The sequence below is a fragment of the Lampetra fluviatilis genome, chromosome 2, assembly GCF_964198595.1.
Source record: "Lampetra fluviatilis chromosome 2, kcLamFluv1.1, whole genome shotgun sequence".
NCBI classification, from domain to species: domain Eukaryota; kingdom Metazoa; phylum Chordata; class Hyperoartia; order Petromyzontiformes; family Petromyzontidae; genus Lampetra; species Lampetra fluviatilis.
The window spans coordinates 34,563,332-34,579,459 of NC_136276.1; the positions used below are offsets into that span (position 1 = coordinate 34,563,332).

The window sequence follows — 16,128 nt, forward strand, 5'->3', positions numbered from 1 at the left end:
TTCCCGGAAACGTCTCTGAGATTCACTCCGCGTCTCCCGAAGCTCTTGACACCGCACGGCAAAATGTTGCTTTTCTTCCATATGATGTCATCGTCATTGTGACTGACCAAGTGCAACCCCCCAAAAATTTCTGAGCTCCGATGTTATATAGAGGGCAATAGAGGTGATGTTGTCGTGTGTGTGTGTGTGCGTTTGGTGGGACCGTGGGAGCGTTGCTGCATTGGTTAGCGCACGGCGATTTGAACCTAGCGACATGAGTTCCATTCCCCGCCACGGCTAACAGTCCTGGGCGTCGCCTTATGTCAACTCAACCTTAAATGATTACCTGATGTGCTGTGCGTGGTCCTGGTCACACCAACCGATTGTGCACCGTGGCTGGCCCTTCATAGGTGCTGCTACTCGCTAGCAGCATTTGCCCCGACAGTCCATTCCAGGTTGTACGGGGGAGGGGGGCGTGGCGGTGGGGAGCGATCTTTGTCTGTGTCTTGACTGCGGTGATGTCGCTGCGCATGCAGGTGCAGAACATGAGCAACATCGTCGTCTTCCCCCTCGACTGCCTGCTCAAGGGGGACCTCAAGGGCGCCAAAGGGGTACGTGACGCTCCGTGGACTCTCGCCGGATGTCGCTCGCAAACGTCTCCTCGCTTCTGCTTCCTGCGGTTTTAGTCTGGAAGACATTTTTTTTCTGAAGCTCTGTTCGACTGTTGTAACAAAAAACTGTTTTTTTTATTTGACACGGTAAGGTCAAATTAAAAAAAAAATGTTATTTTAATTTTTTTCATTTTGACCAGGTAAGGTTAAATGATAAAACGGCTTTTTTTTTTATTTTACCAGGTAAGGCCCACTGAGTTGTGTATGGCTCTTTTCAGGAGCGACCTGGCCACAAAATGACGGCTTAACGAAGTTGGCTCATCTCGTGGAAATGTTTAACGGCCAAATACTCTAAACGCGTGATGTGGATTCTCAGTGTGGAGGCAAAAACCAGAAAACCTCGAGAAAAAAAATTCAGGCTACCATGCGGAGAGAACATGCAAACTCAAAATATACAGGCGTCAGGGTCGGGATATAGCCCACGACCTCGTGTATACCAGGCGAGGTAGCTAACAGCTCACCACCGCAGCGCCCCAGAAAGTGATTGCAGACCGAATGAGTAAGTATGAAACGTAGTTGGATATCTTTCCCTATCTAGATTTACTAAGCGCCTTCATCCAAGGCGCTTTACGGCAACAACAAAAATTGTACGTATGGTGATAGTGGTTGAGATAGAGTGGGGTTATTAGAAGTGGTGGTGTTGTCATGGTGATAGCTGGGAGAGCAGGGAGAGGAGAGGTTACACTCGTGCCTCACAGAAGAAGCACCTGGGTTCGATTCCCAACTTGAGTGTCTTTCTGTATGGAGTCAAAATGTACCCCCCCCTGTCCTGCACGGGTCTCCTCTTAGGTTACAAACAGTGTTGCACTGTCAGTGGTATCGGCCAAACATCTCATTGCTGCTTGGCATTAAACATTAGCGACGTTCCCCTCCCCTGCCCTCCCGCTGTGCAAACTTGGCAGGACCCTCCTAGAAAGCGGTCTTGAGACTCAGGCTTTCCTGGGTAAACAAGCGAATAGAATACAATAACAGGTGTTATAGGCTGTGTTGGGCGACTCGGGTAATAGAAGGCACCCGGCACACTACATCCTGTGTACATCTCGCTATGGCTGTGGCAATTCGTCGCTGTGCCACCTGCTCCCAGCCCAGTCAACAGTAGCCCAAATCTATTAACCTCTGCACACATGCAATATATTCAGAGTCCACACGCGTGTAGCGGTTTGCGCCGCTGCGCTACGAACCCAGGGACCCGACTTCGCTCCCCGCTCACGGCCAACATCAGTGACGATTATCTGAAGCGGTCCTGGGCTTCCCCGAGGTCGACTCAGCCTCAAATGAGTGCCACGATGCGGTGTGTAGACATCAACACTGGGAAGACGAAGGCGGTCGGGCGTGGTGCTGGCCACCCACTCCCTCGTTTGCCTTGCCGGCCTTTATAGGTGCTCGCTAACAGCACTTGTCCCTAAGTCTTTTGAAGGCTATACGGGGATCTTTGTCTTTTTTTTTGTATACCCTTGACTACCAAACGACCGCTCCACAATGTCCTTGTACAATCTCTGTCTGGATTAGAGATGCCTCGTAGAGTTCAGTTGTAATTCCACTCTTGTGCAGATTATGTGCGCTATTTATAGCTGCGACCAGCAGCCGCGAGAAGTATTGAGCACGCCACCTGGTGGTCGTTACAAAAACACGGAACAACAATTCATCATATTCTTGGTTCAAAATTTAACAATTCATCAGTTCATGCGACGTGAAGTCCACGATGAACTTCTTTGGCACCGTACGTAGCCAACCGCACCAATCGGAGATGCCGGGGAAGGACAACAAACTAAACACAAAAAGCAACAATTTATTTTCTAAAATAATGATACAATTATTTTGTAAGCTTGTCGATTAGATATTAATTGCAATATTATTTTGAATTTATCCTGGAAAGTTTCACAGTTATCAGACTGATTTTCTAATTTGAGTGTTTGGTAATATTTCACACTCAGTTTTTTGTTGTTCCCTAAGTTTAACTGTATCCATCTAATCCCACTGGAGCTTCAAGAATACAATATACATTTCCTAAATATTTATTTTTTTAAATGCTCCGAATTACAACTAATTTGTAAAATAGCGCATTTGATTCATTTCTTAAAATCTCACCTACTTCTTGGTTCATCGTATATTCCTGCACTTTGGGGTGTGGTGCATGGCTTAATTTCATCCAGCTCTGTCCGGGTCGGCAATCCGGCGGATATTTTTCTCACCCGGCACACCACATCCAGAATGTTCCTCTCGTTGTGGATACTGAATCGTGCGCCACCTCCAGTCTCTACGGGCGGCCCAGGAACATTCTCCAGTGAGAAATGAAGCCGCGAGCGAATGGATTCTGCCGAACTCCTGCAGCTGCGGTGGCTGTGGGGATAGATGCTGCTGCTGCGGCCTCAGCCAAGGTGCAGCTGTGTTGCTGTTACGAATTAAACCCCAGGTCTCCCTTGAAAAAAGAACTCCTGGTCTCAATCGGCACTTAGCCAATGATAAACAAATGTGATCTTAGCGCCATCGTCATCACCATTGTCATCGGCCCGATCGGTTCACTGCTAGATGAAGACGTTCCCTGCGACGATCCGTCCGGCCACCCGCGCACGCACGCGAGCTGATTTCGTCGCTTCATCTCCACGATGGGCCGCCCTCTCCCCGCATTGCGGTTCATCGTAATCGGTTGCCGCTTTGATGCGGTGGCATCAGAAAATTATTCCAAAGTGCGCGCACGGGTAATCCACACCGCCCGGATGCCCACGCCGCCCGGCGGTGTCCCGGCGGGACGATTGTTACGATTGTAAAGGGGACGCATTAACGGCTGCGCCGATGCCGCGTTTACTCACAGCGCGTCGTATAATGAATAGCGGCGCGCGAGCCGTTCATGGCCGTCACTCTCTTTGCTTGTGGCCCTGACGGCTGCCACGTCCGCGTGGGGGGGTGGGGGTGACGGGGGTCGGAGGTTAAGGCGTGCCGCGAAACGTTTAATGGCTCCGTCGCGAGTTGTCATAAAAAAAAAGTGCCGCAGCTGTTTATTCTTACTGATGCGCGCGCATTTGCGGAACGAGTACGTTTTTATAACGCGTGTCAAACGTGCTGATGGATGTCCGCTCGCTCGGTGCCGGCGGTGGGGGGGTGCGGTGGCGGAGAAGGCGTGGGGGGATTTTTTGAGCAACCGGCGTTTGTCGGTCGTTGTCGGTTGTTGTCGCTCCTCGCTGCGACCGCACGTCTCCCTCGCTCGGCAACGTCACGGCCAACTGCGATGCCGCCGCCTTTCCGGCTCGACAGCTGAAGTGACGCTGCGATTCATCGGCAGGTCTAGCCCAGCGTTCTTCATTGCAAGGCCCGCGGGCCACTGGCGGCCCCCCGTGGTCTTTAGTGCGGCCCCTGACGTGCGCCCCCCCGACAATACACAACAAACGTGAAAATACCCGTCATGCTGTCAAACCCCCAAAGGTTTCAAACGTGTGGTGGCCCCCCCCTCACACTGATGATGTCTTATCGGCGAAAGTGGGGCCCCCCTCCTTTGAAAATTAGTGAAGAAAATTGTTCTAGCCACTTGACCCATTCGCGTTGTGAGCGAGCGGCGCTTTAATCCTTTTTTGTTCAAGGCGCCTTTGCGTTGTCGTGCTTAAAACACATGCCCCCCCCCCTGCGGTGAAAGTGGCGTTTGTTACGGATTTGATGAAATGCTGATTGCGGAGCCGCTTTACCAGAGTATGTCGTTGTGCAATTAATGGCCGTTTGGCAAGGCGTTTCAAGACGCTGCCAAAAATAAGTGCCGTTTTCTTTTTTTAATTGAGTCGTCGCTAGCAAAACGACGATAGGCAACCCGGCGACCGAGAGCAGCGGCCAGGAGCCTTGAATGCCTTGTCGTTTTCGAATTTTGGCGGTGCGTCGCGTCGCGTCAATGTAACATTTTTGGTTTGGAGACATCACCGGTGATCGCACGAGCCTGCGCGACGCCGGGAATGTGCGCGTTCTCGTGTTGCCGCGCAGACATCACCGTAATTATGCCGTGCGTGCGTCGTAATATTTATCGCCCGGCGGGTAATTATGCATTAAGGAAATATGGGTCAACGTAAAAAAAAACACGAAGTTCAGACCTTACACGTGTAATAACTCCTTAGGCAAATTAAGCTGGATTATTCGGTCATTCAGTTTCTGCAATCTGCCCTGCCCAGTATTGTGCCCCTTGGGATCCGTGAAGGTCACGGTGCTTAGCTTGCTTGACAATAAGGAGTTAAATCGACGTGCCACATGCTGGGATGGTAATGTGTTCGTGACAATGCCCAGAGGGGCTTTGTGCGCCCAGGCGATGGCTCCGTCGCCACTCGGCCACGCTCTGCGAGCACGCGATTTTCACTCTCACGGCCTCCTCATTCGTGCTCCTTGTCCGTTTGTATTTTTTTCAGGACCTCAAGAAGCCATTCGACAAAGCGTGGAAGGACTATGAGACGAAGTTGTAAGTGTCTCTCCGCTGTCTCCGTGTAGGTTGGGCTACGTGAGAGGGAAAAGATCGATTTTTTTAAAATCAGCACAGTTTTTTAGGCCTGCGCGCACCGCTCCTCGCCACTGTACCTGGGCTCATCATGACGGTAACGGGAGGGAGTGGGTGGTAGGGGGGTGTCGGTGGTAGTACAGTGGTTAGCGCTGCACTATGAACCCGGGAACCTGAGTTCAATTCCGCTCACGGCCAACACCGGTGGCGATTATCTGAACCGGTCCTGGACCTCCTCTGGGTTGACTCAGCCTCAAATGAGTACCTGGTGTGGTGCGTAAACATGACCACTAGGGAAACAAAGGTGGTCAGGGTGTGGTGCTGGCCACCCACCCCCTCGTGTACCGTGCCGGCTTTTATAGGTGCCCGCTAACAGCACTTGCCCTAACAGTCTGTTAAGGCTACACGGGCGATCTTTGCATTTGTGGGTGGTAGGGGACGGGGGTGGGGGCACTTCTGAAATTTCTATCTTTTTAAGCAGGGCACTGCATTAATAACAAGTAAATAAAAACGGGCCCAGCGCAACGCTTCCAATGTCGCTCGCAGCCTCAAGATCGAGAAGGAGAAGAAGGAGCACGCGAGGCAGCACGGCATGATCCGCACCGAGATCACGGGCGCCGAGATCGCCGAGGACATGGAGAAGGAGCGCCGCGTCTTCCAGCTGCAGATGTGCGAGGTAGCCGAGCCACGGCCGCCGCCTCGCCGCGCACACCGCTCCCCGCCACGCACGCACTGCACTGCGAACACAAAGGTCTCCCCGTTCTCGCCAGTTGTTGGGCGCAAGTGACGTCAACGAGCAGCGCCTTCGAAGGCCGGCACAGCACGCGAGGGAGTGGCCGCTTGGTGGTGACGTTTACACGCCGCACCAGGTGCTCGTTTCAGGCCGAGACGACCTAGGGGGGAGGCCCAGGGCCAGTCTGGATAGTTGTTACCGGTGTTGGCAGTGAGCGGGAGTCGAACTCTGCTTGCCAAGTATGTTGCGCAGCGCCCTTAGCTGCTGTACCACCACTCCCCACCACACACACAGACATACACAGTGCCACCAGCATTGGCCTGGTCTTAGCTGGGGGGCAGGGAGTAGCAGTAGCAGGGTGGGCTCGGGAGGAGAGACAGCTTTTAAGGGAGAAGTCGCCAGAAATTCAGGACATTTCTGAATTTCAAATCCAGTTTCAAGCCGTGGACAAAGCTGCGCTCGTGCAATGGGTCAGCACGCTCGAAAGCTCGAATCGCAATCCAGAGGTCGCCGGTTCGATGCGACTTCCCGTCACGACAGTTGAGACCACGGTGCAGGTGTTTTTGAACCACCGCCTCCCCACCGCCGCCTCTGTGCCCAGCGGTGCAGATGGGTTAAGCACAGTGAGTCTACGGTCGTGTGCGGTAGGATAAAGTGCGGACACTACCACCGTTTCGAAGACGTCTAGCCAGTGTGGAAGAGTAGGCCAAATACCATCTAGTGGGGCCCTCTAGAGCTCCCTCTAGCGGAGGTCCTTCACCCCCAGCAGTGGCGTGGGCAAGAAATTGCTGCACTTTCAGCTTTTAATTGAAAATAATTAAATATTAAGAACAAAAAAATCCTCCGCGTGAGAGTGCAAGGTTACCACCAGCAGACGGGCGCACGCAGGGACACGCAAGGGCACGCAAGGGCACGCAAGGGCACGCAAGGGCACGCAAGGGCACGCAAGGGCACGCAAGGGCACGCAGGGACACGCATTCCCCAATGACGTCGGTCTACCATGCCCTCTGCTTCGCGTGACCTTGTGGTGCTCTCATTTTTTTTTACGTTAAACGTCGGAACAAAACAACACCAAAGAATCCCCCCCGCCCCCCCCCCCCCGAAAAAAAAATTAAGAAAATGCCCAAAAGCAAGAGAGCACAGGTCCTGCTGTGGTTCTGCGCCAGTGAGATTCTCGCCTTGACCTGCGCTCACCGTGCCGATGCCAAGTCTTGGCTGCAGCTCGGCCTGCATGAGGGCATGGGTGGAAAAACCCCGATTTTTCCAGCGGCAGGCATCGGTTTTTTTCTTTAATACAATTAAACCAGATTTCGGGGAATTAAAACCTGGTTTAATGAATACGAAACTCTGATCCAAGGCTTAGGCTGCTTCCTCGTCGGTGCTGCTATCGTACTCGGGGGGCCGTCGGGCACGGGGTAGTCGTAGAATGTGGCGGGCAGGTTGGTCGTGATGAACACGAGCTTCTCCTCCACAATCGTGGGCGCCAGTGAGTTCCTTCGCTTGGAATGGATGAAGCCCATCGTTGAGAAGTGCGGTTCTGCAATTAGAACCAATTAAACCGGATTTCTCCCAATCTCAGATGATCGGGTTTAATATAAAAAGACAATTAAACCAGATTGTAAAAAAACCCGACTGTGCCACCCTTGCATGAGTGCAGCCGCGGGCTCCGCCGAAATCCATGCGGAAGGATGCTGTCCGATAGAGGGAATAAATGTCCCTCCGTGATTTGTGTCTGTTTTGCTGACGTCCTTTGTCTGGACGTGTTTATTTCATCTTTGGACACGTGCCATGCAATCACTGTGGGCGGCACTGCAGTTTATTCTGGTCTTCAAACGGAATTGGCTGCTGCTGCCAGCACCGACACTTGTTTGTTTTCCAGACTGCTGGAATGACGGGCTCGATAAATTCTGAATGAGCGCGGCAGAGATATGGAATGTGACAGTCTGAGATGGCTCTTCAACTTCCCTCGATGGTTGAAATCGCTCTCTGGAATCGAGGCCGATTAATGTCATTCGCAGTCATTCTGCCGAGCGCTGGCGAAGTGGGTAGCGCTAAAATCTGTGGCAAGTAAACTACTAAACTATTTAAATTTTGATTTAAAGCTTTCGTGACTGCAGGGATTGATATTCTTGGTTCTTTCGGTAAAGTCACGTAGAAGGGAAATAATAAAATAATAAAAATATCAAGCAATAAAATTATCACGACGTTTCAACTGATGATGATTGCTTTTGTTGCAGTCGAAACGTCGTGAGAATTTTATTGTTTTATATTTTTATTATTTTATTGTTTCCCTTCTACGTGACTTTACCGAAAGAACCAACAATACTAAACCATTTGTTATTTAACCAGGTCAGGCCCACTGAGCTATGTAGCTCTTTTTCAGAAGTGACCTGGCCACAAATGATCACCCCATGAAGTGGCTTGTCATGCGTTGGTCACTTTGGGCTCGTAAAAACGTGCGTAGAGCAGCAGGCTTCTTGCGGCGACGCCTCTTGCTTCGTGTTCCCCCAGTACCTCATCAAGGTGAACGAGATCAAGACCAAGAAGGGAGTGGATCTGCTGCAGCATCTCATCAAGTTCTACCACGCGCAGTGCAAGTAGGCGGCTCGCCCACCCCGAAATGCGTCGCGTCGGAGATGCGTGTTTGTGCCGGCCCATCGGTGTGCCGGCGACGTCCCATTGAGATTGGTCAGCCCTGTCCCCTGCCCTCCAGCTACAACGAGGCATACTCCAAACCCTATCACTACCCCTATCACTGCCCTACCCCTATCACTACCCTGATCACTACCCCTATCACTACATCATCCCCTATCACTACCCCTATCACTGCTCTACCCCGATCACTACCCCTATCACTACACCATCCCCTATCACTACCCCTATCACTACACCATACCCTATCACTACCCCTACCACTACCCCAATCACTACCCCTATCACTACACCATACCCAAACACTACCCCTACCACTACCCCTATCACTACACCATTCGCTATCACTACCCCTATCACTACCCCTATCACTACCCCTATCATTGCCCTACCCCTATCTCTACCCCGTCACCCCTATCACTACCCCCTCACCCAGCCTCCCAGCTACGACGAGGTCTACTCCAACCGCTCCTGAACCACTCCATACAGCAAGGCACCCGAGTTGGGAATCGAACCCAGGCCCTTCTTGCTGTGAGACACGAGTCGCCTGACTGTCACCGTAGCTGCACCACCACCACTTTTAATAACCCCAACCTTTATGTCAACCAGCATCATCTTACGTGCAATTTTAGAATTGTTGCAAAGCACCCCGGAATAAGGCGCTATATACATCTAGATACGATAATAATATATATTATCCTTAAATACATGATATTTTTGTATTGGTAGTATCAAAAACTACAGAAGCAGGAGAGAGATCGGGGGCGTGGGGGGGGGGATACGGCATCCTCCGATTTGACCGAGGCACACGCGCGCGATCGTAGTGCTCTCCGGACGTGTGACGTCGTGAACGAGCGGTCCTGACCACTCTCCAGAGGAGTTGTCTCTCGAGTTGCCCGCAACGGGGAGGGTCGTCTGCCAGCAGTGGCTGGAGCAAGCAGTCCAACACGTAGCAGTAGGGCTTTCACGACCAACGTTATACATAATGAAGGTTTTTTTTTGGTGAGATCGCTTAAATATAAACGTGTCGTTAACCCACAGCCACCCGACACAGCCAATTAGTAAGGTTTGTCACGGAGAAACATGGAAGACCTCTTCGCAATTGTGGCTAATCGTATGACGAAGCTGGTTGTGATCGCCAACGAAACGTCGTACTCGAGCTGTAAATGTTGTTTGGTTTCCTCTCCAACGCACAGCCGGTGTGCCGAAGTGGTAACGAGTCGGTGCGCTTCGTCTCCGTGGCAAACCCCCTTGATGATTTAGCGAGCAATCGCGGGGCCTTTTTTTGCCGCGGCGTAACATTTTTTTTTTGTCCCTCACGCAGTTTCTTTCAGGACGGCCTCAAAGCCGTCGAGTCCCTCAAGTCGTACGTGGAGAAACTCGCCAACGACCTCTACTCGGTGAGTGGGGATCGCGAACGCCAAATTCTGCCGCTCCAAATGGCTCCGCTCTGCCCACCCCCCCCCCCCATGCCCACCGGTAATTAGAACGGACAGGTTATACAATATGCCGCGTTGTGAACACTAAGCGCCTAAAAGCCATTGGGGAAAAATGAAAAAAAAAATGGGACAAAAATACCCTCCGCCGTTTTGAGAGGCAGCCGCTATCACCGTCAAACTGAAATCCGCTCGTTTTTGGGCGTTGCGTAAATTCGAGCTGGAGCTCGCGAGCGAGCGAGCACCGTGGCTCGGACGGACGCACGGAGCCCTCGCCATTGATGTGTGGGTTGAGCGCCAACGTCGGCGTCTGGCAGGGAGAGGCTGCTTTTTTTTTAATTACAATTTGCCAAATGCTCGCGAAAAGCGTCTAAATGCCAAGTAGCCAGCAACTAACATCACTGTTGAAATGGACACGGGTTGAATCGAGCAAGGTTATGAGGATGACGTCTTATCATCATCTTGGCGAGCGAAGCGGATGCTTTTCGTGATGGATTGTGTCTGAAAGTTTCGAGTAACACTTCAATCGATTTGGCAGGTTGTCTGCAGGATAAATCCCGAATAGCGACAACGTTATCGACTGAAAGTTTCATTCGTTTTGGACCATCTTCACGGGAGTTATGGTGACCCCACTTTGCAGACCGACGGACAAACGGGCAGAGTCGGTGCTAACTTAACACGCAAATTTTTCTATTCTTGTGATTTAGTCTGACTTCCTGGTGTCCAGCAAGAAGCGCCACGAATCTAATTGATGACTTTTGTCGTGAGAATTGCTCTTCCACTCACTGGTGGCGAGCGAGCCACAACAACAATAATTTGCACGTTGTTAAACCCTCGTACTCGTGACCACTTAATTTGTTTGGCTATGCCGGGCGGTGGAGGGCCTCGCAACGTAAATTTGGCTCAATCGCTACGTCGCCTCTCCCAAAATCCATTTTAAATCGCGATATTGACTTGTGCGAAACCTCCTTGCTCGATCATAGTGACTGTTGAGAAAAATAAGCGGCATTGGGCAATGACGCACCACGTGGCTCGAAAGGATAATGATGATGATGATGGCCGTCCGTGGAGACGAGTGACAGAGTGGCATCCAAAGCGTGGGGGGAACCGCGCGGGAGAGAGGGGCGAGAGAGGGGGGCATCTGCCGCAGAGTTGCGCCGACGCTTCCTAAAATCGTCGCCGCTAACGACGCATGCCCCGTGCGCTTGTCCCCCGGCACGCAGATCAAGCAGAGTCAGGACGAGGAGCGCAAGCAGCTGTGCTCGCTGAGGGACACGCTCAAGACCTGCCTGCAGGTGGAGCAGAAAGAGGTACGGGCGACCGTGGCATCACCAGGGGGGTGCACGTGACGGGACAGGGCGGTTGCGATGTCTGGAGCTCCCCACCCCCCATCTCGTTAGGGCGGTGTGCTGGTTGTGGTTTGGGTGGCAGGTAGGGGAAAAAAAGCTGTTAATTGACTTGCTGTTTAAAATTTATTTTTAAGCCAATGATGCCCGCATCATATAGTGGTAGCACCGGTGCTTAGGGGGTGCACTGCGGTGGGTCCTGCACCACCAGATCTCCCCCCCCGCTGCTTCAAATTTAAACATGATAAGCCACTTCGTTGAGCTATTATTTGTGTTGCCAGGTCGCTTATGAAATATAGCTGTATAGCTCAGTGGGCCTTACCTGGTAAAATAAAAATAGTTAAAAGTAAAAAAAAAATCGCTAATGAATGAAATGTGTGAGCGCCCGGTTGCCACCGGGCCCATTCGCTGGTGTGGGCTAAGGGCTTGTGCCACGATCGAATCCTCCATCGCCAATGGGCACGGGTGGGAACTTTTTAATTTGGGCCATCAAATACCTTTGGCGGGCAACCACACTTTGACGCACGCACCTCAGTCCCTTCCGCCGCTGCAATAGACGCGAGGCCCTTCAAGTGTCAGCGGTGACGGAGGGCGGCGCTAAAAAAAAAATTAGAAATGGCGCCGTTGCCAGGTCGAAAATTTTCCTCCTCTAGTACCCGATTAGTGTGGCTCAGATGCTCGCAGTGGCGAATCAATATCGTGTGTGGGGCCGCGTTGCAGCGGCAGGGCGTCGTGTGGCCACGGGCTGTCGGATTCCCCCAGCCTTAGCCACGAGGTTCAGCGGGAACAATTCATGATGTTCCTACTCTACTAAACCCCCCTGATGATTAGTGCGGCTGAGATAAAAATAGAAAGGCTCGGGCAGTCGGCTGTTAGAGTCAAAGTGATGCAGTGTAAATTCACGCTGGACCCGGAATGTGAATGAAAAGATTAAAAAAAACATGTTTATATTCACTCCACTTCGCGAGCCCATTCTCAATCCACTGCTGGATGAAGGCTCCGTCCCACCCTGTGCCGTGTTGACCCCCCCTTCCCCATTTACCAACTCTCACATTGGCCAGCGTGGGGAAGTATGACCAAACAACCCCCTCGACTGATGGTGGATTATCTCACCGACTTGTGCGTTGCATCATGCTGTCTGGCCAATTCCACGTTCGTCTTTGCACGTGACTTGAATTGTACAGTGCGGGGAGTCTCATCAAGTCAAAATCGGCGTCTTCTCTGCTCAGAGGTGTGAAGGGCAGTGCTCATTTGTACTGGTAGCTCTTAAGAGGGTGGTGAAAATTCCACATTCATATGGGGAGTGGGTGCCAGTATATCGATAAAACTTGCTGAAAGTGGGAGATTAAACGTCTTTTTAAAAATCTAACTTACAAATCTGTTAAGAGAAAAATGATTTCCATCGCCTTTATTCAACTCGGTGAACATTTCCCTGCAAGGTTTTCCCCCCTTGGAACCACCGCTTTAGACATTCGGTTGAGACATTTAATCTGAGAAGTGTTCGATCCGGAGCATTTCGCCAACGTTCGTTGCCACTGGCAGCTAATGTTCCTCTGATGGCAGAAGCAGCAGCGGCGGCGGCAGTTTCGGCTTCAAAGCGATCGTCCTCATTAAAAATGCATCACAGCCCGGCAGCGTAAGAGGCATTAAAAGCCAGCAGCCGCCCGTCTCCCACGTTTGAAAGTGCGCACCATCTCGAGGGCCGTTTAACTCTCCCCTCGACCGTCGCGCCAGGCAATGGCAAGGAGCGGTGGCGACGTTGGGCCTCGTTTTGGGGGCCTCGTTGACGACGACGAACGATGGAGGACGATGCTCCAGGGCTGCCTTGTTTTGACAGCCGGTTCAATTGCCATGAACACTTTGGCCGTGGTGTAACGGTTGGCATACTGGACTTTGTAATCCAGAGGTCGCCGGATTAGTGCGGTTCAAATACTCCAGCGGAATCCGTGGATACACCACAGCAGGTCGCGTGGGGTGGGGTAGAGCGTGTGGTTTACTCCCACCTCTTCCAAGACGTCTTGCCAGCGCTGAAGAAGAGGCCAAGTATCCTCTAGAGGGGCTCTCTGGTGTATAAATGTATGTGGAACTTTGCTCGCATCGCACGTACCGAACTGTGCTAATCGGAGGTGCGGGGGGAAGGACAACAAACTAAACACAAAAAATGTATTCTAAAGAAATTCGTTTTCAAGATTTAAAAAGTACATAGCTCCAGTGGCTTCTTAATAATAGTGCTCCCTATAGCACAGGCCCTTCTGCCAGCAGTGGTTTGAGAAAGAATTCGCAGGCCTTCACCTTTACCTCCAAATGTCCCCTTGTGATATATTTAAAGGCGCGATTGTGTTCATTGTTTGGATTGCATCCTTTAACGTCACATCCAAAATCAAATATATAGGTTATTAGAAGGCGAACACGAAGAAGGAGAAAGGGGGGTGGCTGAGACGGCGTGAGCGGTGACTGCGTTACCAAGTTTTACACGCCCAGATGCACTTCACCGATCAATCACTGTTGGAGGGAGCGGGGTAGCTGGGCCCAGTGTTCCGCTCAAGGAGGAGTGCAGCGCCAAGGGGCTCCTCCTGCGATGCTGACGACGATAATAAACGTGCTTAAACTTCCCAAACCCGTACTGCTGACCCCGAGCACCCTGCTGCACGGCTGCAATGTAAAAATATATACATCCTTTAGCCGTATAATGGGAGAAGCCGTGGTGCAGTGGCTAAGACGTTGCGCAATTAAACTGGCCGCCCGAATCGTTTGATTCCCGGCCACGGTTACCGTTATTGGCGGCTCACGAGTGAGAACCGGTCCTGGGCGCACCCCCTACCACCTCCTCACCGGCTTGTACCGACCAGCGTGATGGAGTATGGTCACATGACCTCCGTGACCAACAAGGCGAGGGGGGGGAGGGGTGAGGCCTTCATCCCAGAGTGGATTGACGAGGGGGGCTCCGAGTCGTAAATTATTTGGCAATGAAAGAGACGTCCCGCGTAAGACAGTGAAAAGAAGGTACTCGCAAAAGGTGGAGAGAAAGCAGCAGGGGGCAATCCAATTCTGCCATGTCAGGGGGGTGATGCTGTGTGAAGATTAGCGCGTGAGGCAGGTATTTGATCTCCCCCTGCGCGGGCGCCCTTTGGGCTCCCTGATTAAGCTACTTTCCCCGGGCAGCTGAGATGGCACGGCGGGGGGTGGGGGGAGGTGCTCGATTGCTTGGGCAACATGAATCTCGAGGTGAAGGAAGGTGGCGAGGACCTGCGATCATTTATTTGGCTCTCTGGGGGTGGACGGGGTCGGGGGATGGGAAAGACGACGGTGACTCTTCTGACTGATGAGGACTCGGACGCACGTTTGTCCGGCCGTCAGAGTTGACCCTTGAGCGGCACGTGGAAACGAGCGTCCAGGGGTAACCATGCCGAGACGTGCCGCCACCCGGGCCTCGTGCCATCGACTCACCCCGCAGCCCGGCAGACGCCGCTCGTTTTTGTTTTGTCGGCATCGTCGCGACGGCTCCCGCTCGCCCGTCTGGCCGCCGTAGCCATCCGCAGATCGACTGAGCTACCTACCTCCGTGAGCACCCATTACAGCAATTACCTGATAATCCTCAGCGTGGCTGCAATACTGAGGGCCGTGCACCACGAGAGGGGGTTGGAGAAGGGGGAGCGGTGTGGAGATGGGGGCGGAGCACCGGAGAGCTTTACTGTTGCCGCTGCTGCTTCTGCACGCTATCCCGTTGCCGAATAATGGATCGTCAGCAAATAAATTATACAGAGCCCTGACACTTCCCCCGCTGCACTGCGGTCAGGATTTCGGAGGCACGGGGGGGGGGTGTGGTGGAGATCCATGGCCGGATGCTCTGGCGTCCGCCCCTTAAAAAGATCTCTGCCCTTGGGCTCTGCCTCTAAAGCTCCGGGCCGGGGAGTATGGTCCTCAGTGGTGCTCGGTGTCGCTTAGCGCCGTGTCGACCGCCGATTCATTCGTGGGACGCTTGCGGGCGAGTGGGAGCCGGCTGCCGTAGGCCTCGTTCGCGTAAACATGCATCTCAGGGCCAACCCCACCTTATCCTCCTGCTGCCGGTAACGTGTGGCTTTTTGGTTCATGGTAATGAGTGGCTTTTTGGTTCACGGTAACGCGTGGCTTTTTGCTTCATGGTAATGTTTTGATTTTTGGTTCACGGTAACGTGTGGCTTTTTGGTTCATGCGCTCATCTCCGTTTGTTATTCTGCGTTCCTCAAACTAAATTCGGGTGCCATTGACGAGAACGCGTGGAGCTGTTCGCCTTGCCAGCCGTGTGCCCGTTGAGTTTTTTTAATTTAGACATCTCTCAGGAGAGTAACGCCACACGAGCTCCAGGTGTTAAGTTGCCACGTTGCGTCATTGGTGCTGCAAATTGGTTTTTTCGCCAAATTTAACGTGCGAACGGGAGGCGATGGTGACGCGTTTATTTTGGTTTCCCGGAGATGGCCACCACGCGTTGTCTCCGCATTCGGCGAGCGCGAGTAAGGGCAGGCTCCAAGCTGTCGCCCCTTTTTGTCACAGCCGTCAGCCGTCATGCTCTGTGAAGACGTGTCGGGGGGAGTGTTTTACGGAGGTGTTTGAAGGTGCTTTGCAACGAGCGCCGTTACAGCTCTCCGATGTGCTCTCAAGATGTTCGGTATCGATGTCCGACGTTTCGCTCCACATGCTGTTGGGAGCTTCTTCACCAACCGTGTTCAGGAAGTGTGTTCCTGAAGAAGCTTCCGGCACGCGGAGTGAAACGTCGGACACCGTGCCGAGACAACACCGCGGCACAGCCCCTATACACATCGGAGAGCTGTACAGCACAACAGCGAAAACCTAAGCACTGGTTTATACC

At 52.4% G+C, this 16,128-nt stretch overlaps 1 protein-coding gene across 1 annotated transcript in view; it reads left to right on the forward strand.

Annotated features, from left to right (window-relative positions):
* LOC144946237 (arf-GAP with SH3 domain, ANK repeat and PH domain-containing protein 2-like) overlaps positions 1-16,128 on the forward strand; it is a 110,642-nt gene that overhangs the window by 68,896 nt on the left and 25,618 nt on the right. The window contains exons 4-9 of the mRNA XM_078875121.1: positions 516-590; positions 5,030-5,079; positions 5,662-5,791; positions 8,360-8,445; positions 9,825-9,900; positions 11,160-11,246. Coding sequence (XP_078731247.1) covers positions 516-590; positions 5,030-5,079; positions 5,662-5,791; positions 8,360-8,445; positions 9,825-9,900; positions 11,160-11,246 — 504 coding nt within the window. The remainder of the gene's footprint in view (positions 1-515; positions 591-5,029; positions 5,080-5,661; positions 5,792-8,359; positions 8,446-9,824; positions 9,901-11,159; positions 11,247-16,128) is intronic.